At 37.1% G+C, this 23,144-nt stretch overlaps 4 protein-coding genes across 7 annotated transcripts; 1 reads left to right on the top strand and 3 right to left on the bottom strand.

Moving 5' to 3' along the window:
- Nucleotides 1-5,011: 5,011 nt before the first annotated feature.
- On the top strand, nt 5,012-6,232 carry LOC110867855 (cysteine-rich repeat secretory protein 38). Its single transcript, XM_022116911.2, has 2 exons — nt 5,012-5,808; nt 5,924-6,232. Exons 1-2 carry the CDS (start codon nt 5,055-5,057, stop codon nt 6,022-6,024), a joined length of 855 nt encoding a protein of 284 aa, XP_021972603.1. The 5' UTR covers nt 5,012-5,054; the 3' UTR covers nt 6,025-6,232.
- Nucleotides 6,233-11,328: 5,096 nt separating this feature from the next.
- Nucleotides 11,329-15,789, bottom strand: LOC110867856 (protein NLP7). 4 transcript variants are annotated; one of them, XM_022116914.2, is made up of 6 exons: nt 15,282-15,789; nt 14,173-14,741; nt 14,028-14,082; nt 13,084-13,956; nt 12,131-12,487; nt 11,329-12,068 (listed from the first exon to the last, which is right to left on the bottom strand). In XM_022116914.2, exons 1-6 carry the CDS (start codon nt 15,574-15,576, stop codon nt 12,007-12,009), a joined length of 2,211 nt encoding a protein of 736 aa, XP_021972606.1. In that variant the 5' UTR covers nt 15,577-15,789; the 3' UTR covers nt 11,329-12,006. The 4 variants fall into 4 exon arrangements, with proteins under 4 accessions (XP_021972606.1, XP_021972604.1, XP_035831032.1 ...); XM_022116912.2 differs by having other exon boundaries at nt 11,329-12,049; XM_035975139.1 differs by having other exon boundaries at nt 13,084-13,939; nt 14,035-14,082; nt 15,282-15,768.
- A 386-nt stretch (nt 15,790-16,175) lies between these two features.
- LOC110866517 lies at nt 16,176-16,625 on the bottom strand. Its single transcript, XM_022115664.1, has one exon. The coding sequence runs from the start codon at nt 16,623-16,625 to the stop codon at nt 16,176-16,178; it is 450 nt and encodes a 149-aa protein (XP_021971356.1).
- A 1,675-nt stretch (nt 16,626-18,300) lies between these two features.
- Nucleotides 18,301-18,828, bottom strand: LOC110866518. The gene has a single exon (XM_022115665.1). It carries the CDS (start codon nt 18,826-18,828, stop codon nt 18,301-18,303), a length of 528 nt encoding a protein of 175 aa, XP_021971357.1.
- Between the last annotated feature and the right edge of the window lie 4,316 nt (nt 18,829-23,144).

The raw sequence follows: 23,144 nt of genomic DNA, 5'->3' as shown, positions 1-23,144 counted from the left end.
GGCCCATGGCCCACAAGCCCGTTGCTAGTATTTTTGAGCGGCCCAATCAAATTCCCGAAGCCCGTTTTCACTCCCGATTGTCATGAAACATCGTAAAATATTTGACGAGGGTTTGAAACTCTAGAAATCATGTCGGCAATTGTTTATTAGACGCGTATGTTCATCGGTGCGTTAAATCGCATAAAACGTTTCGTTCGTCGTTTCTTATTCGTTTTTCGATCCGTTTCCAACTACGGATACTAAAAATTGAAAACGAAGTTAACTATATCAAAACATATTAATATCGAGACGAAATTCAAGTCCGATGCTTCAGTTTCGTCGATGTTTGTCGATGTGTTACTGTTTCCACGTTTTTCGTTCGCGTTTACGTTTTGTGGCGTACGGAAATACTATAAATTCGTGAAACTAAATTCATAAATATAAAATATTTGTATAAAATCCGTATTCGTCGGCGTTGTCAGTATTTTGTTCGGTTTCTGTTCATTAGCGTTTGACGTTTCGCATATTTTTCTAGATCATCATAAGCGTACTACAAAATCGAATAGACGTTCCTACGCATTCCAATTGCCTAATTGGGTTAATTCGTGTCTTAAACACTATTAATTATCACCTTAAACGTTTGTTAACCGCGTAATAATAAGGCGTTAATTACCGGTTGTCACAGAAAATTTGTAGCATATTTTGAAATTAAAATTATGGTATTGTTTGATGGACATATTGTCTTGAAGAAACTCTTCTTTGGCACCGTTTTCTTTATTTAGGGCACTTCCAGACATATTTTATATTTTTATTATTCTATTCGTGTATGACTGCAGACCGATCATCAAACTTTCTGCTGTGGTTGTATGGAGCAAGGTGCACCCGCCGCAACGCGCGAGTTGAATACTAAACCAAACCGACGCGCAGGTCAACCGATATCTCACGAGATTGATCAGGTATTTACTATCATAGTTAATGATTCAACCCTGGTAATAATTAGTTATACCACGAGATTGAATCGAGTACGTTCCTGTGGATGGAAGTTTGATTTGAATGCATAAGTCTAAGGAAGCCTACTGTTTCTGCTTATCACCTCATTTCAGTGCATTATGTTTATGAAGGTCTAGAAAGCTCAGTATGGCTCATTGAGTCTGATTTTGTTTAATTGTCTAATTTAATATGTGTTTTAGGTCGTTATGATCGATTTTGAGGAAAATTCTACCATCAAAGTAAGCCCCCTACCCAGACTTGGCAAAGCAACATCAAAAACAGCATAGGGCTTCATGGTTTCACGTAGTATATTATCGTCACAATTCATTATTATACAATTCATAGGTCTGAAGTGATAAACCCCTTCCTAACTTTTTTTTCAATTATCATTATGTCATTTAATTGTAACGGGTCAGATTGCAGTTTAAGTTTTGCTGCTTGCAGCTACTATTTTACAACAAACTGACTTCAATATGTCAACACATGATTAAGGTAACCACCTATATGTGCCCTTCATTTAACATTGTTGATTTGAGACATGATGTAGAGTGCTTTTTTGTGAATGATGCCATATCTTGAACAACATTTTCTCATGACTTTTAAGTTTTTTGATTAGTTTTATATGTTTTTGGGTGAAAGATCTTGTCTCTTTGGTGAATTGTTGGCAGTTGTTAAATCCATTTAATTGCCTATTTGTATTGTTTCACTTGTTAAATTAAACAGTTGCTTTATTTTCTTTGATGAATGTGTGCAGAGTGTCAAAAGTGCTTATGGTAACCTCTCTTCTATGGTGTCTAGAATTTGGATTTAAAAATCGAACTAGGGTGGGCTCAGGCTCAGCTCGTACATATTAATAAATGAAGTGAATGAACAGTGTTAAATGATGGTTAACACCGTTTAAAAGTTTTTGGATGCGACATGTATAGAGAAGAGAGATGAAAAGAGATATGGCCACGTACCATTTCACTTTCCACCTCTTGCTATCTTTCCTTCATCTCACATATGCGATACACAGAGAGATAGATGTTAGAGCAGGGAGGACTCAACCGCCTTAGAGCGAGAGAAAAAAAAACAGCATTTGTTTGTGTCAACTCGAAAATACATGTGTGCGGCATGACGTTCAGGTTTGTGTCAGGTCCACCATCTTAACCCCCGAATACGGCCCATTTTACAGTGCTTTTCTATCTTCGACAAAATGATTTAGTTTCTGAGCAAATATTTATGTTGTGCAGATTAATTCCAAGAAAAAAGCCGCAAGCATGAACTAAACTGAAAACATGCACTATTGGTAGTCACGCAACGCGCGACGGCGAATACTCCTAGTTTGATTAAATCAAAAAAATAACATACACCATTATCTCAAACTTGATGGATTTAATTTTCTGATAAATTAGAATTACTTAAAGCAATAGCAAGAGTATAAGGTACTTTTGTATATAGCTCATAAATAATCTTCAAAGAGTGTCAGCCACCGGATTAGAAAATGAAACTCTGCAGTCAATATGAGATTTATTTAGAACAAAATCTTTTTGGTAACTTTACTACAAATATACAAGTACGATGGTTATGATGTAGTAGAACAACTATCTAATCCTCTGAGAATATAAAATAAACAAAAGCTTTCTAACCTCACATTCGGATCAAACTCTTTGTTCAACCACTTGTCAACTAGGTTAGTGGTCACAAATGGCGCTTTTGGAGTGCAAATCCCACACCCAAAACGATGAATCCGAGTTCAAACATAAAGCTCCAAACTCCTGAATCAGAGTGGCCAATTGGATGGGATCGCGCCAAAAAAAAAACGGCTGCAAAGACTTCGTGTTTGGAGGGAACGACCTCAAGCAATTTATCAAAAATTGATAAACTTCTTCACAACTTCAACGAGTTTAAGGATATTCAAGCAGAAAGGTACAAATAGAGGAAAAAAGTAAATGAAGAAGTCGTGACAAGAGAAATGGAGAGACTGCAGTTGGATAGGAAATGACTCGAAATGGAACTACAATAACAAGAGGCTGAAGAATTCTGAATCATCAAAACCGACATTGAAAGCCTACCAGAACGAGACCCTGCGGTGATGTAAAAAATGAAAGACAATATTGTAAAGAAATGGCTAGAAGGAAGTGCACACCGTAGTAGTATTTTTATTTAAATTATGCCATTTTTAATTTTTTTAAACTATCTCATTTTTATTCTATTTTATGTAATTTTTTTTAAATTTTAATGAAAACTTTTTTTATTATATGGATTAGTATTAAAAAAATAAAAAGTGAAAGAGGGAAGGGGGACCACACCCTTGAATGGGAAAGGAGGATGAAATGAAAATTTTCAAGCTTCATGTCAACTAGGTTTATCACTCTAGCCGCGTTGCGGCGAACTTCTTTTGTTATTTAGTCTGTGTTTACATGTTTTTTGAAATCACTACAAGCGCGTTGCACGCGGAACCACTAACAAGAATAAAAAGAAAATGTAAAAAACATTAAAAAATAATCGAAAGAAAATCAACAAAAAAAGTTGTATGTTAATGATGTTGTTCATATGAAACTCGTGGTCAGAGATGAGCAAATGACACTAGGTACCGGTACCGAATTTTCCAAACCGAAGGATCCTAAGTACCAATTCGGTACCGGCTTTTGGCGTTCCTAGTACCGGTTCGCTACCGATTTTTACCTTCATATGCCGGTACCGTAACCGGTATTTTCGGTATCGGTTGCCACCGAGCTCATCCCTACCCCTGAAACTAAAAAAGGAAATCATTAAAAGTGGATGAAAATCAACAAGAAAAAGTTGTACGATACCGTTGTTGTTTGTACGGCACCCCTGATCAGGGATGAGCAAATGGTACCGTGTAGCAGTACCGAATTTTCCGAACTAAAGGATTTTCAAACTCAATCCGGTACCGACTTTTGGCATTTTCTGTATCAGGCTGGTGCCGATTTTTATCTTCATGTACCGATAATGAACCAGACCGTACCTGTATTTTCGATATCAGTATTGGTTGACATTTGATTTGTAATATTAATATATAGTAATGAGAAAGTAAAGAAAATAATAATAATTATTATTATATTAATATGTTATTATAATATAATAAAATGAGTGTTCATTTAACTTGTATTATTAATATCTAGTAAAACTAGTAATGTCACTGATGGGTGAAGGGGGAGCACACCTCATGCCCATAGTTATATACTTTTATATCTCAAAATAAAATATTCTAATTTTAATTCGTTAACCTATCATATAATTTAATGTTGAGAAACATAGTATAGTTATGTTTAAACCTCCTTAGTTGTGATGACATCGTCCAGGGTCGGTCCGAAGGGTGTGCGGGATGGGCGATGGCTCAGGCCTAAACCATCAGGGGCCCAATTTTTTTTTATTAGTTTTACACTGTAAAGTTAGAATATATACTTAATGAGTCGGAAGAATATCAATCTGAAGCACTTGGTTTGGTGGTTTGAAAGTCACTTTAATAATAAGAAGACATGGGTTCTAATCTCGGCGTCCTTAGTTCTGATTTTCTTTTTGTTTTTATCTATTTATTAAATGCAAATGACATTAATTGTCTAATTTTGTCAAGTTACATTAAATAATCGGTGTTGATTCAAATGACATTAATTCATTTTCATATATTTAATTTTTTTATATATATTCTTTTAAAAAATTAGATTTAAGGGGCCCGTATCATCTGTTCGCACAGGGCCTAAAGATTTTCGAACATTTTCGGAGATGGCAATACCTATCAGTTTGTCATCCCTGCACATGATATACATGTTACGGGAAAAGAATATATACGTTGTTTACTTTTCGGAGGATGAAGTCTTTGCACAAAATAATATATAATCACCATTTTAGCTATTTTATAATCTGGTACAACTTAGAGTGGATTGTTAAGAACATGTATTTCTAATACCATTGACTACATTATTTATGATTTAATAGTACAAGGAATTAATCATCATCATGTGCACATGATGTAAAACCATTGACTAAATTTTTGTTAAATTTAAAAGCTGTGGAGAACGTACGATTTTCGTTTAGATAAACAATCTTGAAAGACAATCAAAGAGTTCAAAATAAGAATCATGTTATTGATTTTACTGTTGTTGATTTTGCCAGGTTCTGGCCATGGCCAATGCTCTACTGCAAACACCACCTTCCAAAAAAACCAGCAAATCCTTGTAAATTTGCTTATCAAAAATGCCCCTCTTCAACATGGATTCTATAACTCAAGTGTTGGGAATAACTCAGATAAAGTCTATGGTGCCTCTCAATGCAAAGCTAATATATCTTCAAATCATTGTGCCAGCTGTTTAAATTCATCCTTGGGTTCCTATAATGGATGTCCTGAATTCCCGGAAGTAGAATTTGTATCCAGTTTCTGCACTACAAAGATCTACAATAAGAATATTATTGGAGTATGGACCAACCACACAACTGCTAAATACCCAATTCAAGCATTGGACGATCCATTAGTATTTTCGAAAGGGTTTTCGATGATGCAAGATTTAGCAAGCACTGTTCCTTATCAACCATTGATGTTCCAAGCAGCTGAAATGGATGTTGGGATTTATGGGAAGAGGTATGGTTTGGCTCAGTGTGGACGAGATTTGAGTATGCTAAATTGTAGATATTGCTTGGAGGATAGATTATTCCGATATAGATCGTTTGTCCAGAATAGAACTCGATGGGAAATTCTAGGGTATAGTTGCAGCATGTGGTATTCTAACGTTTCTGACACTGATAAGAATCTAAACGCGAGTGTGGCCGAGATCACCCCTTCAGCTTTGCCTTCGCCTTCTGACAACCAAGTTCTTCCACCTGGAAGTGTTACATCAGGTAATTAAGTTGCTCCTATATATATTATGTATTTGATTAGAAACCCTTGTATTTTGTATAATTCAAATATATCATGAAACGCCTAATTTGTATATATATGGCTGGCTGTACTCAGGAGCTAAAAGATGCCATGGAGGAATGTGGATTGGAACCAACATCTGGATCATTGCTTTAACAAAACTATTATTAGCAACTCAAGTTTTTCATTTGTCATGAATGGTGCTGCAGCAGCGATCATATATTAATTTTAACCAAAGATATTTAATGAGTTCAAAGTTGTAGTTTTCTAAGGTTATTTGCTGTGTTTTAACTTGTTGAGTGAGTTCCAGCTTCAGTCTCTTATTTTGTGCATCGTGGTTATTGTTTTACTTGTTTTTTCGTGGAATTAATTCTAAAATGTTTATTAAGTTGATTTTTATTGTTCGTTTATGTTCATTATTATTATTATTATTATTATTATTATTATTATTTGTTATTAAAGTTAACACGTAATTACTTGAAAATACAAGGGTCCATTTTTTTTTAATTCCGCACAAGGCCCCCGAGGGCCCTTGACCTTTCGGGGACAGCCTGCCTATCACCGCTGTTAGAACACCAACGATGGGATCTGCCGTGTCAACAATGTATCCTCCTCAGAGACCGACGTTGCAATCGAGTTCACTTTCTCGTTTTGTATGCTTTCCAGCAACTATGACGTTTAGTCATAAAGAGCATTTTAGCGTGGTGATGAAGCAATGTTTAAGGTGGTGATAAAGTAGTATAGAGTGTTACGTTGGTTAATTAGTAGTTAAATGATGAGTTAGGATGGTAAGCTTAGAGACGTGTGGCTTCTGTACTTTCGTGTGAAGTTGAAAATAACAAAATAACCTTGGGGACACAGCCCAAATTAACAATCAAGAGGATAAAAGAAAAATAACTGGTACAATATATATATAGTACAACTTACAAGCAATGAAAACTAAGATTGTTGTAAATTAATAGTATATAAATTGCTGGAAGATGACATTATGATATCATTTTGACAACATATGTGTTATTAGAGAACATATGTGTTATTTATAATATCAAAAAGAATAACTGAGTTTAAAAACTCTGTTATTTATAATCACCGATAGAATCCATAACCCGGGGATGACCAACAATTATAGATGGGTTACCAAGGGGCAATCTTCTTTGGATCTACCAATTTGTATAACATAAACTTATCCACCTTCAATATTCATTATATTTAATTGATATTTGTTTTCCCTTCAAAATCGATCTACATGTTTCACATATTAATAGAAGACATGAAACATAGAATTGATACAAGAAACATGATCAGAGATCGAATAGAAAATAATGAAAGTATAACGTAGAAAAAAAAATTAAGAAGAACAATAGAAAATCACCCCTAAAAAGTTTGAAAAATATTAAAAAGAAATAATATTAAATTAAAAATTAAAATTTTTCATTCAAAAAATCTATATGGATATAATTATATATTCAATTGATGTTTGTTTTCCCCTCTAGAATCTCTACGACCAAATCAACACCATTTTTAAAGAACTAGTATTTGAACCGGGGCGTTGCCCCGGGTTTTTCTCTCACTTTCTCTCGAAAATAGTATTGACTGAGATTAAGTACCCAGTTTGTCATGACTACAAAACAGGTTGCAAGTACTGAACACTTGACTTACCGTCTTACCACATCATTGAGTCGGAAAGTGGTCAATGCGATAGTCAAACTCATCTAGTGAGATCCATGTTTGTTTACAATATTATGCAGTGGCAAACCTTCAAGATCCCACAAAAGAACACAGGAAAGAACACTACATATCATCATATTAGTGACAAATTAACTTTACAATGTAATGGAACTGCAAAAGAATCCATGGATTGAAGAACATTGGGTTGATTGTATGAATTGCAGTTCCATCATCAAAAGAACACTACATACCACCATATTAACGACAACCAACAACTACAACTGAACAACACACAAAACCAATATAAAAGAGATCATTAAACACTATTACATACATATATATAAGATTGTAAATAATAATAAAAAATTACCTGGGAAAATGACCGAACACTAAGGATACAAATAACATTCACATTGGATCTATATGTAATCAATCTGTATAACTAAAAGTTTCATGACTTGCAAATTAATTTATTAAGCAGAAAATCCAAATAAAAAACAAAATATCCAACAAAAACACAAATAAGAGCAAAAAACAACAATAAAGAATGAAATATCAAGAGAAAACATAAATTCAGAAATAGGAATCATTTGCACATCAACAACGAATACGGTCACTTGCACAAATTAATTAAAACTACCAATCGAAAGCTCCTAGGTCTCAAAGGTTCCGTCAAAAGCAAACATAAATTAAACATCGACGCCATTAGCGTCACACGCCGTCGCAAACGACTATCTCGATGCCGTCTTCCACTATCACCATCGTTAACAGCTGGTCGACCAGACTATTTGTGAGTCGATGGCATTAGTGTCACACTCCTAATTTTCACTTTTGTTGTCAAGTCATCAAGGGCAAACTCACTTTAACGAAAAAACAATTTCGCATGCCACTAACTTTCATTTATGTTGTTTCAAATCAATTTACAACATTCTAATAGAGATAAATACAAGTCAATTACTCTTTACAGGTAGGCAAATTTACGTTCATGTAAGAGGATAACCGTCATTGACAACTAAAATGAAAGTTAAGAGTGTCATTAGTCACATTGCAAGTATATATTGCTTTCGAGCTTTCGGCTAATTGTTCTATACAAATCCAATAAATTTTATAACTGAAGTTGGTGCTACAACTGCAAGGTTGTGATTTGGGAATGATTATTTGTGTAATTATTGTATATATTATCATAAATAAAAGTGTATATTCAACTTACGTCAGATTCCAATTGTGCTTCTCAAAACCCCTACGTCAGCTTTGGTCGGTAGAGGCGTCTATTATGGTGGAGATTAAAGATGGACAATGCACTTGTGTTCCAACTCAACTTCCAATTTTGCCTGTTTTTTTATTGTACTTGCACATTCTTAGAAATTTCAACTCAATCAGATTTTGAAAACTTAATTTGTGTGGGACCATAACGTTTCATATGTCTTAATAGGTTTATTAATTATTACATGTCTACCTACTAAAAAAATGTATGATTTGAACATTTATACATCACAGAGATTCTTATAAACATTATTAACAGTGTTTAATACTAACACATAACATCTTGTTTATTTGTCCATTCCTTAAAAACCATGGGTAATGTTAATGCCCCTTAAGGGGTATTTTTTGATACATCATCATCATAGTTTATGTAATGGTTGTCTTCATAATGCCCTTTCATTTATTAGTTTCCTTTTTTTTCCTCTTTATTGAACATTATTCTAGAAATGTCTCTCTCTCTTCATGCCCCTATAATGCCCATGAGGAATGGTGTAAGGAATTATCAAAATCTTTCATGCCTTTATAAAGCCCCATTCCATATGGTCTAAAAGTTAGAATTTTCATTTTTATAAAGTCATCCGAAATTCAACAATTCACGATGTTAATTCCAAGAATTGTTGTTTTATACATCGTTAGACCATGTGTAGTGGTAAATCAAAATAATGCCCCCACCATGGGACATTATTCGACACGTGTCATCCCAGTCAGCATGGGGCATTATAGCATAAAGTGGCGTAGTGGGGCATTATTCCAATAACGCCCCTTTCAATTAGAAAAAAAAAATAACAAAATGGTCATGTGCATGTGAGGGTCCCTGTGCATATTACTTTTTTATTGAAAAAGTGGGGTTAAGATCAAAAGTTGTCAGAGGCTCTCAAAAGTGATTGGTGGGTGACAAAATGGTCAAAGCAATTCGAGCGTTTTAAATAAAACGCCAACAACAAAATTTTTCAAAAATAACGCTGGAAAACGTCGGCCGTAATGGGGGTGAGGGCGTTTTCGGGCGTTTTTTTGCAATTAAAAAAAAAACGCCCCACTACAGGTGGTCTTATTGTTTGTTACTTTAGGATCTAAAAATTCGCATGATCGCATAATGTGCACATAGATAGACATCAATATGATTCGATTTTATATATAGAAATATAGTTGTATTTATATTTACTTTTTTTTACATTCACATGAGCATATATATGCACATAATATTTTCCAATCTATATATAATGTGTAAATATAGGGGTTTTAAACAGAAAACGGTTTTCAACAACGGACGTTTCTATTGGTGATCCTCATGATAAGGGTGTATTTGCCTATGATACTTCATCGGAAAACATGACATGGGCAATGAACGTACCAACGGATTATCAAGGGATCACCTACACATAGTATCAACCAAGCGACGAATAATCAGTGGGGTCTAATGGTTGTTCCAAGGCAGTATCACGACAGATCAACAACAGACTCTTCAGCTAGGAGTCACAAATGAACTTTTCAAAACAGAATAATACCAACTATAAAATCCATTGGTAATTACTTTTAATAAATGTAAATAATGTGTTCTAGATTATAATATAAAGGTACCGTAAACCAAACAAAGTTTTCATTAAAACAGAAAATATATACAAAACATATTTATAATTAATACATCTCATCATACTCAGTAAATCTCATCAATAGCAAAGCTAAGGTATGGTCTGAGGAGGGTAGATGTAGACAGCCTTACCTCTACCCCGTAGGAATAAAGAGACTGCTTCCGGTGACCCCGGCTCGAATATTATAATTGATACACAGGAGACAAATCTAGCTATAAGCAGCACTAGAGTCCACGGATACTGTCGACGGAGCATTTCTTCTAGGGTATTTCGGCACACTTTTATGAATTCCATACTTATATATATGGAACATTTAAGATAATGGTGTCCCAACAACCTGCATAATGTGTGGTATATTACATAGAAAAACTGATAAGTTTTAAGAGAGTATACAAGTTAAGGATTATTGTATTAGTTTTTGTAACAAATAGGAGATATTATTTAATTTGCTTTTTTCCAACTATATTTTTATAAATAGTTAATTAATAATACATAATATATTACGATTTTTTATTATATGATTTATGAGCCTTTTGTTCTTGCTTTCTTCACTCACCATTCCTATTCTGCTTTGTGACCACATCTTCGCCCTCTTCCCCATTGCACCCTTGTGCGACGAATTTCTGTCTTCTTTCTCTTTCATCCTGCCATAAGGAAATTTTGTACATGTACATAGATCAAGCTTTATTTATTTTTTGCATGGCGCTGTTGTGCCGTCATAATTGTAGCTCGTCGTATCATGGCGTCGTAGTCATAGCTCCTGTCAGCATGCTGTCATTGTGCCGCCACGATCGTAGCTCCCGTCACCAAAGCCGTGACATCGTCTTCAACGTCGTTTACCGCCACAAAGTTGAATGTTTATGGTTAAAGTATATGAGAAGTGAAACATCATTTTCTTAAATGGGTTAAAATTTAACATACAGAATCATATTTTACTTGACAGTTGCAAAGGTTTTCATTCCATGTTGACAAGGAAAAACATAACAAAACATAAATCTACATAGAACCTCACCATGGTGACCAAAGAATATGAAAAGCAAAACAAAAACAAACAATGTACAATTACACTTTTCAACATTCGGTTATATCTTATACAACAAAGAATAGAGGAATGTTCCTCCCTAATACTTGGCCATCTTCCTATGACCCCATAATCTACAACTTACTCAAAACCCTAACCCTAATATTTAATCTGAACTCTCACACGAGCTCCCGAGATTAGTCGACAAATCATGAACTAAAAGCCTTATTATGTTACACCCCGATGACATCGACAGCTCGATACATTCTTGTAAATCTGCGTCACAGACTATTAGAACCCATTCATGATCATCATCAAGATACTTTATATCAAATGTACCCACATCTAACTTCAGCCTTTTTGCAACTTCTTCTTTCAATGTGACAATACCTGAGTTTGTCGCCACACGAAACCTGATTATATCTTCTCTGTAACTTGCCTTTATCGTTATTGTTTTCATTTCAGTCCTGGCTGTGAAAGGTTGTACCTTTGGACTAAGTTCTTGTACCTTTTCAACAGGCTCGGTGCCCGGACAAAGATTTGTTAGATCGTGTGAGCTTCCAGCATCCTCGATTAACATTATTCCTCTAAAGGGTTCTTCTGTTTGTGCGGCTTGAAGAGCGTTGGATACGGTGAACTCAGCAGGTACATTCGGTGCTTTGACTTCGAACGCTTGACTTTCTGTTACTCCGACATATTTCTGAGTATGAGAAACAATTCATTTCTGATTTAACAATGATGCGGTTTTAAGAAAAGGATTACCTTGGCAAGACCTGTGAGAATTTGGGCTACCGGTACTGGCTTCTCGGCTGCCGTGTTGGTTAGACGGTGAACCTTGATCGGTCTTTGGGCATGGAGGGTCAAACGGTTTGGACCTAGGTGAACTGTGTTGGTTAGTTGGTGAACCGTTTGGACCCGTTGGCCAAGATGGGGACTCGACACCGAGAGGGAGTTGGGTGGTTGCTAAAGAAGGAATAGTGAACGTTCCTTCACCACCTTGTACCGATTCAATCACTCGTTTTAATTTCGTGAGCGAGCGGTTAACCTTGTTTATCTTACGAGAAGGCCACCTTGAAATTCCATGTTGTCTGCATATCCGTTTCATTGTAGTTGGGCAAACTGCAAAACCAATAATAATAATAATAGTATAATTACATTGTTCTATAATGACTTATGGGTCAAAATAATGGGTGAAATTAGTCTTTTTTTAACTTGTCACAAAATATAATTTTTTAAGTGGAAATTTAAAATGAAAAATTGAGATAAATAAAAGAGTAAAATGCCATTTTCATCCCTGAGGTTTGACCAAAAGGTTTATTTTTCCGCATCTGGATCCAAAAGGTTTGAAGTCTTGCCATTTTCATCGGCTTGTTAACTCCATCCATTTTTCTCCGTTAAGGGGTATTTCCATCTTTTTTGTTAACTTAAAGGGCAATTCGGTCTTTTTCACTTTATGTACAAGCATCTAGCATAACGTACATAAAGTGAAAAAGACCAAATTGTGTATTAAGTTAACAAAAAGACGAAAATACCCCTGACTTAACAGAGAAAAATGGATGGAGTTAACGAGCCGGATGAAAATGGCAAGATTTCAAACCTTTTGGATCCAGATACAGAAAAACAAACCTTTGGACGAAAGTCGCAAATCTGGCCAAACCTCAGGGACAAAAATGGTATTCTACTATAAATAAAAAGCAAAGAATGTATAAACATACCACCAAGATTCTTTGCAGCATCTTTAAGACTTCCTGCAAAATGTTGTTGAAGAACCTCCAAACTAATCGATTTCTCAGCCTTCCCTCGTTTTCTTTCTGATTTTTTAGTTTTTTCCACCGTCTCTAATTTCCCATTATTTCCATTTATCGCATTTGGTCCAGCAATAAACGGCCCACCGTTTGATATAGCAGATTCTGATAGGCGAATGGACTGAATTCCTGAATCAATAATATCACCATTCACAGACGCTTTAATAATTTCAACAAATCTACCATCTTCTCCTATTTCTTCACCCGAAGCAACTTTCAGACTGCGAAAATGCTGCTTCATTGAAGTCAACAATGAGCTCAACATTGTTTGTTGATCTTTACAGTCAACCATATTAGGAGGAAGAAAAAACTCCAAAATATAATCGTCATCACCTGTATGAGTACTCCTCAAACAAATAGCAAAAGATCCAACTAACCCAAACAAACGCGCATAATGGACCAACGGGTATTCCGTTTTACCAAAATGCGTAATATTTTCACAAAAACATGAACTACGGGTCGCAAAGGCCCGTCCAGCTACACCTTGGCCTTTTTGTAGGTGATGTTCAGCACAAGCCTCACGGAATCCCCACATATGAGCATCAACGACATAAAAAGCCACATCGGTTGTTGACATACATACTTGACCCATACAACTTCCATCGAAACTGCTGCAGCTTTTCTTGAACCCACCACCATAGGCTAAGACACTTCGGTGCCTGCATGGGACCCATGTTTGAGCCAACGGGAAATTATGAGTCTCGCAGACCGCTGCTAATACCTCCAGGATTTCAGCTAGGGCTTGTTGTCGACTTTCGTTACATATCTGAGTTACAAAAAACACTAAGTACGTAATGAGAAGGCTGTAGAGGTAAGAAAAGAGAAATGAAATAATTAACATTATTTCATCTTACTGCTTGCCTGCGTATTCGGAGAATCCAATATGTTTGAACTTTTCAAATTTACCGCCTGCAAAAAAGCTGATACTTGATTACATATTTCTCAAAAAAAAATATTTAATGTAAAGATATAATGTCATTGGTATCAAGGGCAACCAACCTCAAGTGCCTTGCAGACTTTATCAACCTCAGGAGCGTAATTTATTTTCTGTGAAGTCAAAATCAACTCAAGCACACCAACACACGATTGACCAGAAGGTTCAAACACAGGCAAAGCGAGTGTTCCACGAACATCATAACTCAAAGCATGATTAAGCCGTTGGTACTCTTTATCAGAATAATATTGCACATTCGGAGTCCATTCAGGAAGCTTCTGTCTGAAAACCCGAGCTGGAAGCCCAAGAACTCCATCAGTCTCACCGTCAACAGAAAACGAATACATCAAAGAAGCCATTCTGTACTGATGAAGCCCAGTGCAGTTCGGGTCAAGAACAAACGGTTGACCAGATGTTGTGAGCACGTATCGACCCTTGTTTTTCACAGGCGCCCAAACTTGAGCTAAAACATGCTTTTCACCCAATTCTATAAAGTAACGTAGCGCCATTGTCATTCTTTCCTTGATCACACACGTTGCATCTTGATATTCTGGACTTACCTCCAAAACCGGCATCGGTAGCTGCCTTTTCATATCATTGTTTGTCACCTTTCTCGTCACTTGTTCACCGTTATCTGCATCCAGTAAAATACAGTACCAAAATCAAGATCTAACACTCACAATCATATATATATGATATATCATAATCAAACATAAGTATTAACTAATATGAATCCTGATTAAATTAAGTTCCAATTCATCTTCGATTACCGATCTATCAAACTGTTTTCAAACTCAGAGTAGCTCAACTTTGAAAGTTCTCCTGTTAATATGCATACAAAATTGTGAATTAATTTTAATTTTCTCCAGAATTTAATCCTTAATCCTTATCCTCTTACCAGATATGGATTGAATGGTCAAAATCACTCAACAATTATTGAGTACCAATTCATGAAACTCAACATCATAATCACAAATTCCACTAACAAATCTAACCTAAATCACACAAAATCACAATAACCTAACAGTAATCACGAATTCAACCACACAAAATCACAATAACCTAACACTAATCACTAATTCACCACATCAAAACCTCCAAATCCAAATAAAACAGTTAAAAACCTAAACCTAATTCCATATCAAGCTCAACAATCAACAAGCAACAAACTAACCTGAAACAATCCGGTGAGCCGCTACGGCAGAGGTCAACGTCGCACTTCCGTCGTTAATCTCATTATTATTGTTATTATTCTCATCAGAAAACGCCCAAAGCGGCGAGAACGACTGCTCCGTGGCGGATAAAATAAACGAGGGCGAAGGATCCGACGAGAAGATCTGATCGAACGTCCAGGAACCGTCGAGATCCATGGTCATCATGACCGGCAGGTCCTCCGTCAGCGGCGACGGTGGTTTGTTAAAAATGTTGTGGTTGTTGTTTGAGCGGTTATCTTCTTCTGCTTCGGGCATTATTATGGTGAGGATTTGTTGCAGATAGGAATGGTGAGGTATGTGTGGACTTATGGTGGTGGTGATTCCAAAGATATGGAATCTGAGAGTGTGCAAATTGCAGAGGATGAAAATGGTTAAAAATTGGTGAGAAGACGTGATCCACTCCGCCACATATGTTTGCTTGGGTCTACACACAGAAAGAAAGATCAGTATCACAAGTCTATTATCTTGGAGCTGAGTATTTATAAAATTTTGTTTTTTATTTATTTGATTTCGAGAAATGGGTATATATTTATTTTTGGTTTGATTCTTTTATGTTGTGTTTGATGATATGGTTTTATTTTGTGTTGACATAAAGGTTTACTTTTCTAAGATTCACAAAACATTAAATATTGCATGTTGTACATTTTTTTTAAGAGCCAACAGAACTTTCATTCATGTAAAAACAAAAACACACAATGTACAACTGAAGCATGAAAATAAAAAACAAACAAAACAAACCAAAAAAGGAAAACTAATAAACTAAACCAAATTACTCATATATAAGTTAAAGTTGAAATCCCACCACTCTTGCTTTGCTTTGTTATCATACTGTATTTTGATCTTGTCCTCACACCTTAGAAGGATGAATCCTTTATCTCCTCAATGATCATCTGGTTCGTGCGTTGTCTTCCTGCGAAAATTTTTGCATTTCTAGTTTTCCATAAGGACCACATTGTTTGGATTGCAATTGCATGTAAAACCTTCCTTTCTTTTTGGCTCCTTTGGCTATCCATAATAACTTGCAGCAATTCCGCTATGCTACCGGCTGTGTTAACCATTGGTAACTTTGTCCACTTTGTCACCTCTTCCCATACTCTCTTGGCCAGATTGCAGCTCACCAGGATGTGACTAGCTGTTTCATCGGCTGCACCGCATGTTTTGCACGTTACCGCTTGCAAGCTCATTACTCTACTTCTTAATGCTACGGCTGATGGGATCCTTTCGTCCAATTCTCTCCAAACAAAAGCTATACTCTTTCCTGTCGCCCAGTTGTTCCACCAGAATGTATTTGATGCTGAATTCATGTCCAGATTCAAGCCCAACCTGACGTTCTTGACACAAAAATCCTTGTTCTCGTGATATTTCCAGACCTAAACGTCACTCGAGTCCGTCGTTATTTGATGTTGTAAACGGTCATTAAGAGCATCCATTTCTTCTTTTTCCATTACACTGTTTGGAGTTCTTAACCATGCCCAATCCCACAACGTCCCCCCATTCACGGATCTATAAACCTCCTTTATTCTCGTTTTTTTCCTTGAAGATAGCTGATACAAACTTGGGAACTGAAACATTAGCTGTTCATTTCCGATCCATGTATCAGCCCAAAATAGCGTTTTGTCCCCCATACCCACTTTGCTTCTGAAACTTGTGTTAATATTAATGTTATTTTTCCTGAAATCTTTTGCTATATCCCCAATATTTTTCCATACACCCGCCAAAGATTTTTTGAACGGTATTGATTATACTTTTCTTTGACTCCCATGTATTGATCTAATAACCTTTGCCCAAAGATAATCCGGTTCCATCTTGAACCTCCACCACCATTTTGCTAAAAGATCTAGGTTCATATCTCTTAGGTTTCCAATACCAAGTCCCCCAAAATCTTTCAAGGCAACCACTTTTTCCCATTTTACCCATCTAATCTTATTGTTTGTATTACATCCTCCCCATAAGAATTTTCTACGAATCCCTTCTAGTACCTTTAAAATTCCATTCGGACATTTATAAAGGGAGAGGTAGTAGTTTGGTAAACTACCCAAAACAGATTTTATAAGTATGACTCTCCCGGCGAAAGAAAGGTTTTTTGCCTTCCAATTTGAAAGTCTTTTGTTAAAAATGTCAATAACTTCCTTCCAATGAGTAATTCTATTCATATTTGCCCCAACTTTTAAACCAAGATACACAAAAGGCAATTTCCCCACCCTGCAATTAAAGAATGTTGCCATATTTTTTACTTCCTCCTCATTAGTACCTACCCCATATAAGTGATTTTTTCTTGAGTTAACTTTCAAACTGATATTAGGTAGAAAATACGAAGAATTCTTTTGTGGTTCTTCACGTTATTTTCCTCCCAATCTCCTATAAATATTGAATCATCCGCATATAGCATGTGGGTTAAATATGGGCCATTTCTTGGTAGTTTCACCTCATGAAAAATGTTGTTTTCTTTGGCATTTTCCATCATGACATGTAGAGCTTCCATAGCGATAATAAACAAAAAAGAAGATAAGGGGTCGCCTTGCCTCAATCCTCTTTTGTAATGAAATTCTCCGGTTGGTGACCGTTCACCAATATAGATCCTCTCCCCGCAAACAATATGCCCATAACCCAATTCCTCCACTTAGGAGGAAAACCCATATGTGTTAAAATGGAAATTAAAAATTTCCAATTTAATGTATCATAGGCTTTTTCAATGTCTGCTTTAAAAACGAACAGACATTTCCCCAATTTTGTTGCCCAACCCACCACTCCGTTTATTATTAGGGGCCCATCTATTATATTTCTATCCGACATAAAAGCCGACTAAACATCTGAAACAATACTCTTGATGACGCTTTTAACTTTATTAGCTAACACTTTAGAGATTATTTTATTTATCACACCAACAAGAGATATTGGTCTAAAATCAGAAAACGTGATAGGATCTATTACCTTAGGAATAAGGGCAATGAACGAGGCACTGCATGATTGATGAATTGATCAGTATGTATAAAACTGATCCATAACCTCCATAATTAGTCCCTTCATCTCCTCCCAATATGACTTGATAAGCTTAAAAGTAATCTCGTCCGGCCCAGGCGACTTGTTTATTCCAAAATCCCAAACTGCATCATGTACCTCCTGAAGCGAGAAATTACTTATTAGGCCTTCGGCTTGTGCCTTTGTTAACCTTTTGAAGCCCCTAGCTCCTATTCTCGGTCTTGCTCTTACCGGTTCTTTGAACTTTTCTTTAAAGGCCACCAAGAATTGTGTTTTAATTTCTTTCGGGTCCGAGATCCAATCCCCATTTATCCATAAACCACTGATCTTGTTTCGTGCTATGTGATTGTTTACTATAGAATGGAAATAATTGGTGTTTTCGTCTCCTAAACCTATCCATCTCATCTTCGCCTTCTGTTGTAAATCCGCTGCTACCTTTTCGTGCCACTTTTTAACCTTCTCTTTGCTACCTTGCCAAATTGTTATTTCCGATTCCGACAATAGCCTGTTTTTTGCTATAACATCCATGTAACACCCCGTGTTTTCGAATGTCAAAGTCAAAGTCAAAGTCCAAGTCAAGTTTGACTTCTTTGACTGTAATTAGTCTATTTTATGTTTTATTAATTGTATTATGTGGAGTAAGTGTTGTTTATCAAAGGAACTGAAGTAATCGAATGTTTAATCGACGCAAGACGCTTCACGTCTGTGAATAGTAGGAAGTAACAATGCGATAAAGTTAATCAATCAATAATCAAGCTAATCGAATCATCAATCGAACTCGAAACTCGAATTATGCAGCTTTGGTGTTGTTATACGTGTGTGTGTGCCTTACGTGTTACCTGTGCGTGTTTACTTTATGTTATGTGTGGTGATCAATCGAATCGAAACTCGAAACTCAATCGAACTCAATCGGAATCGAATTATGATGAATGGTAGCGAAAGGATAGTGTGAAATATAGATGCTTGTATGTAGATATAGTGGTTGGGATTAAAAGTAATTTGAATAGGAAACTCTATCGTACTCGTATCGTCCTCAATCGAAATCGAAATATCAGAAATCGTCGCACCGAACGCTCAACGCAGGCTGTTGATCGATCAGGCTCCTAGCCGATCGAACAGCCCAGCCGATCGGACGGACTGACCGATCGAGCAGGCTGTCCGATCGGGATGCCTGGCCGATCGGCTAGCTCTTTCCCCTTTTGGAAGCCTATAAATAGGCCTGACATTGTCATTCTTTCCACTTTTGGAAACCCTCTGACCGACCAGCTCGTGTTCTTCACTATTTCTCAGATTTCTCTCAATCCCGGTAAGATTTCATCCTAAATCTTGTACGTTTTTTATCTATGCACACTCCTACACCTTTCTATCTTTCAAATCTTGATTTCTAACCGTGAAATTATCAAGATCTAAGTATTCTAGGATGATGTCATCATGGTGTTCTTCAAGAACTTCATGTTTTGGCCTCAATCCACCAAGAATCACTTGGATCTAGCCGATTTCCACAGAAATAAACTAAGATCTATCACAGATCTGAACATTTACATGGTGTGAAGGATTGAAAGAAGGATTTCCAACTTTCTTTCAAATCTTTTACACTCAATGCCTTCAAACCAGTAGAAACAGAGCTTGAGCAAACTCACAAATCATTCTAATAGTTGTGTTGTTCAAGATTCGGATTCTATCTACGAGGTTCACCGATTTCGGGTTAAACTATAAACTCCATTCCGAACCGTTCACCTGCCGGACTTGGGTGGTTCCTGTCCGAGCAGGAGAGACAAGTAAGAACAAAGGTTCCATGGTTCAGCTCGTTGTCAAAATACCTAGATATAACGTCAAACAATCAGAACAGCCAAGTGTTAGACGAACAGGCTGACCAAGTCAGAATGCTGACCGATCGAACAGGCTGTTCGAACGAACAGCCCAACCGATCAGACATGTCAGCCGATCGACCAGGCCAGCCGATCGGCTAGCACATGGCCCCACACCTTAGCAAATTCATGAAGCCTAGTATTGAGCGAAGTGCAGTTCGATCGAACTACGATTTGGGTTGAATTACTCTTCGGATCATGAGATACTATGCTTCAACACTTAGTCGGTTTTTCAACTCGTTCGACGTATTGGAGTGCCACCCGATCGAACATGTTGTCCGATCAGGTGACATCCTGCTGAGGACTTACTACCGAAGTGTCTAACCGATCGGTTAAGCCGGCCGATCGAACGGCCCGTTCTATCGATCGACCTGAAAGGTAAGAACACTTCAATGTTATCAAATACTACAACGAAAACTTCAAAAGGTCAAGCCATCATACACAAACACATCCTACTCAAAGGAAGAAACAATCCACTCGAATAGTCCAACCGATCGAGCCTACCGGCCGATCGAACAGGCTGTCCGAACGGACTGTCTAACCGAACGAACAACCCGTTCGATCGAACCTACAGTTCGATCAACCAAGCTGTTCGACCCATCATCACTTGTTTCCATTTAACGCGTTACTCATCGTTATCCTATAGAACTATTCAGGATAACCCTACTCTCAAGCGCTCCCTTCAATCCATCAATCAATCGCTGTGAGTATACTCGAACCCTTTTTTCTTTAGCACTTTTGGGTGTTACATACGTTACTTATCTAAAATCACAATCGAACACACTACTCAATTATTTAAACGCTATCCGTTCTGCATGTATTACGTGACTAAATGAATGCTTGTTGTTATGTTACACGTGGAATGCTGTCTACCTGCCTTAACAACGTAGTACTATAGTTTGGACTCAGCACCCATTCACACGGGGGTTGTTAAGGACAATTACTTGCATGGATTACGGTGGTAATCATGTATTGCGAACTGTCTCAGACAGTCAACCCGCAGTCATTGGTATCGATAGATCCATGTCGATAATTAACACGCTTCGTTTTCCTCTGCGTACGTGCTGGTTATGCGTAAACTATTTCGAACTCTATATGCTATATCAAACTTGTATGCTCACCTTTACATTTTATGTATTGACTTTATTTTAACGTATGTGACAGGCAATTAGGATGCTTATCAGCTAGGATGGCGAGCTTAGAATAAGCGTCTAGAGCATAGTTGTCTGTAGATCTTGCAGATCGAGTCTCTAGAAGCATTTGAACAAATTTTTATATTTAAAATCCGAGTTGTCGGAACAGAATATTTGACTTGATGTTATCTGTAATAATTTGTTTGCTATTTGAGGTACGGTATGGGATGTATTATATAAATTGAATAGTGATAATAATTGTTATGGAAACTTCTGGACAATCTGTTTCGCTCAGTGCCATGCCCTGATGATTCCGCCATCGGTTGGGGTGTGACAGATTGGTATCAGAGCCATAACTATAGGGAATTAGGCAAGACACGACCTAGTCCGGGTCGCTGTCTTAGAGACCTAGACTATAGTTAGGAACCAACAGACCAAGCTTATGTGCTATACCCAGCTATTTCTCGCTATCACTGCACTCGAATCTTCAAATAGAATCAAGCGATTTAGTCAGGATTAGGTGTGAAAACCGCAAACTCTCGACTAAATTACTTAGTCAACAATGATTTCTTCATTAATTTTTCAGAACCAACGTGGAGAATTATACCAAATCAGGAGTGAAATCCATATTTTGATGAATAATCTCCTCAAATTTTACTAAACAAGGAAGAAGTTGCTAAGCTAGGGGTGAAACCCTAACCTTGACAACTTGTTCCGGATTTTTATTTATCTCACCAAAGCCTCGACGGACTCCAACGACTTGAACTCATGAGTATGACCTAGGGAATGCGTGTTGAATGCCCAAGAATCGAGGCAGAAACACGAACCTGAAAGTCGAAGTGTGACGACAAGTCTATTGTGAATAGTCGAATCGCTTTGGGTAGTCGACGTCTAATAGCCGCAGACAATCTATCTCTCGATTTTATGTGTTTCGATTCTGAGCCCGTATTTGCCTATTCTGATCATTTGTCGATTTTATATGTATATATCTGTTTATGTGTTTAAATTTTTGGAGAATTATTCGATTTTTGCTATCACTTCGATCGACACACACGACTCGCATTGCTATTCTATCTCAAGACGCTAACAAGTCGCTACAAGTCTAAACGACATTATGTTAGACTCGACATGCTATACGACTATACTATACCACTCGATATGCTATACGCGATCACTGTGCACGAACGACACGCGAACTTGAATGATAGGTTTCTGTATTCTGACTACCTCTGTGATTAAGTAGGAATATGCTTCTATGTTTATGTGATTCTGTGCTCTATGTGTTTCTGTGCTTCTGTGATTACGTGAATCTGTGGTTTTATGCTTATGTGTTTATGTGATTCATGCCTTATCGTGTTCCTGAGCTTTAGTAAGTAGTAGACGTGTGAGGTGAGATTCGATTTGTTGTGTCTGAGACCTACGACAATGTCTGTTGCAGACCATGTCGTCATCTGGACACCGAACCCCTCTTACTCGCCAAGAAAAGAGAGACAAGCGCCTCGCTGCTATCATCGCCAAGCAAGTGGCAAAAGCTATGAGCGAGGTGTATGAAAAAGTCAGCAAATCGTCTGAGGAGTCATGAACCGATGATCCTAAAGATGCTAACAAGACCGTTTTCAGCTTCAAACAGTTCAAGGCATGCGGACCAAAAGAGTTTACCGGAGAAGATGGCCCTACTGCCATGTTTCAATGGTTTGACTCGGTTGAAGTCACTCTGCGCCAAAGCGGCTGTCCTGAAAATCTCCGTACCCTAAATGCAACCGGCGTTTTCCAGTCCCGAGCTCTAGACTGGTGGACGGCCAAACGAAACAAACGCGGGAATGATGCAGCTTATGAGCTGACT

The sequence above is a fragment of the Helianthus annuus genome, chromosome 7, assembly GCF_002127325.2.
Source record: "Helianthus annuus cultivar XRQ/B chromosome 7, HanXRQr2.0-SUNRISE, whole genome shotgun sequence".
Lineage (NCBI taxonomy): Eukaryota > Viridiplantae > Streptophyta > Magnoliopsida > Asterales > Asteraceae > Helianthus > Helianthus annuus.
Note: the sequence above shows the minus strand (reverse complement) of the source record. Positions and strands in the feature narration are given on the sequence as shown.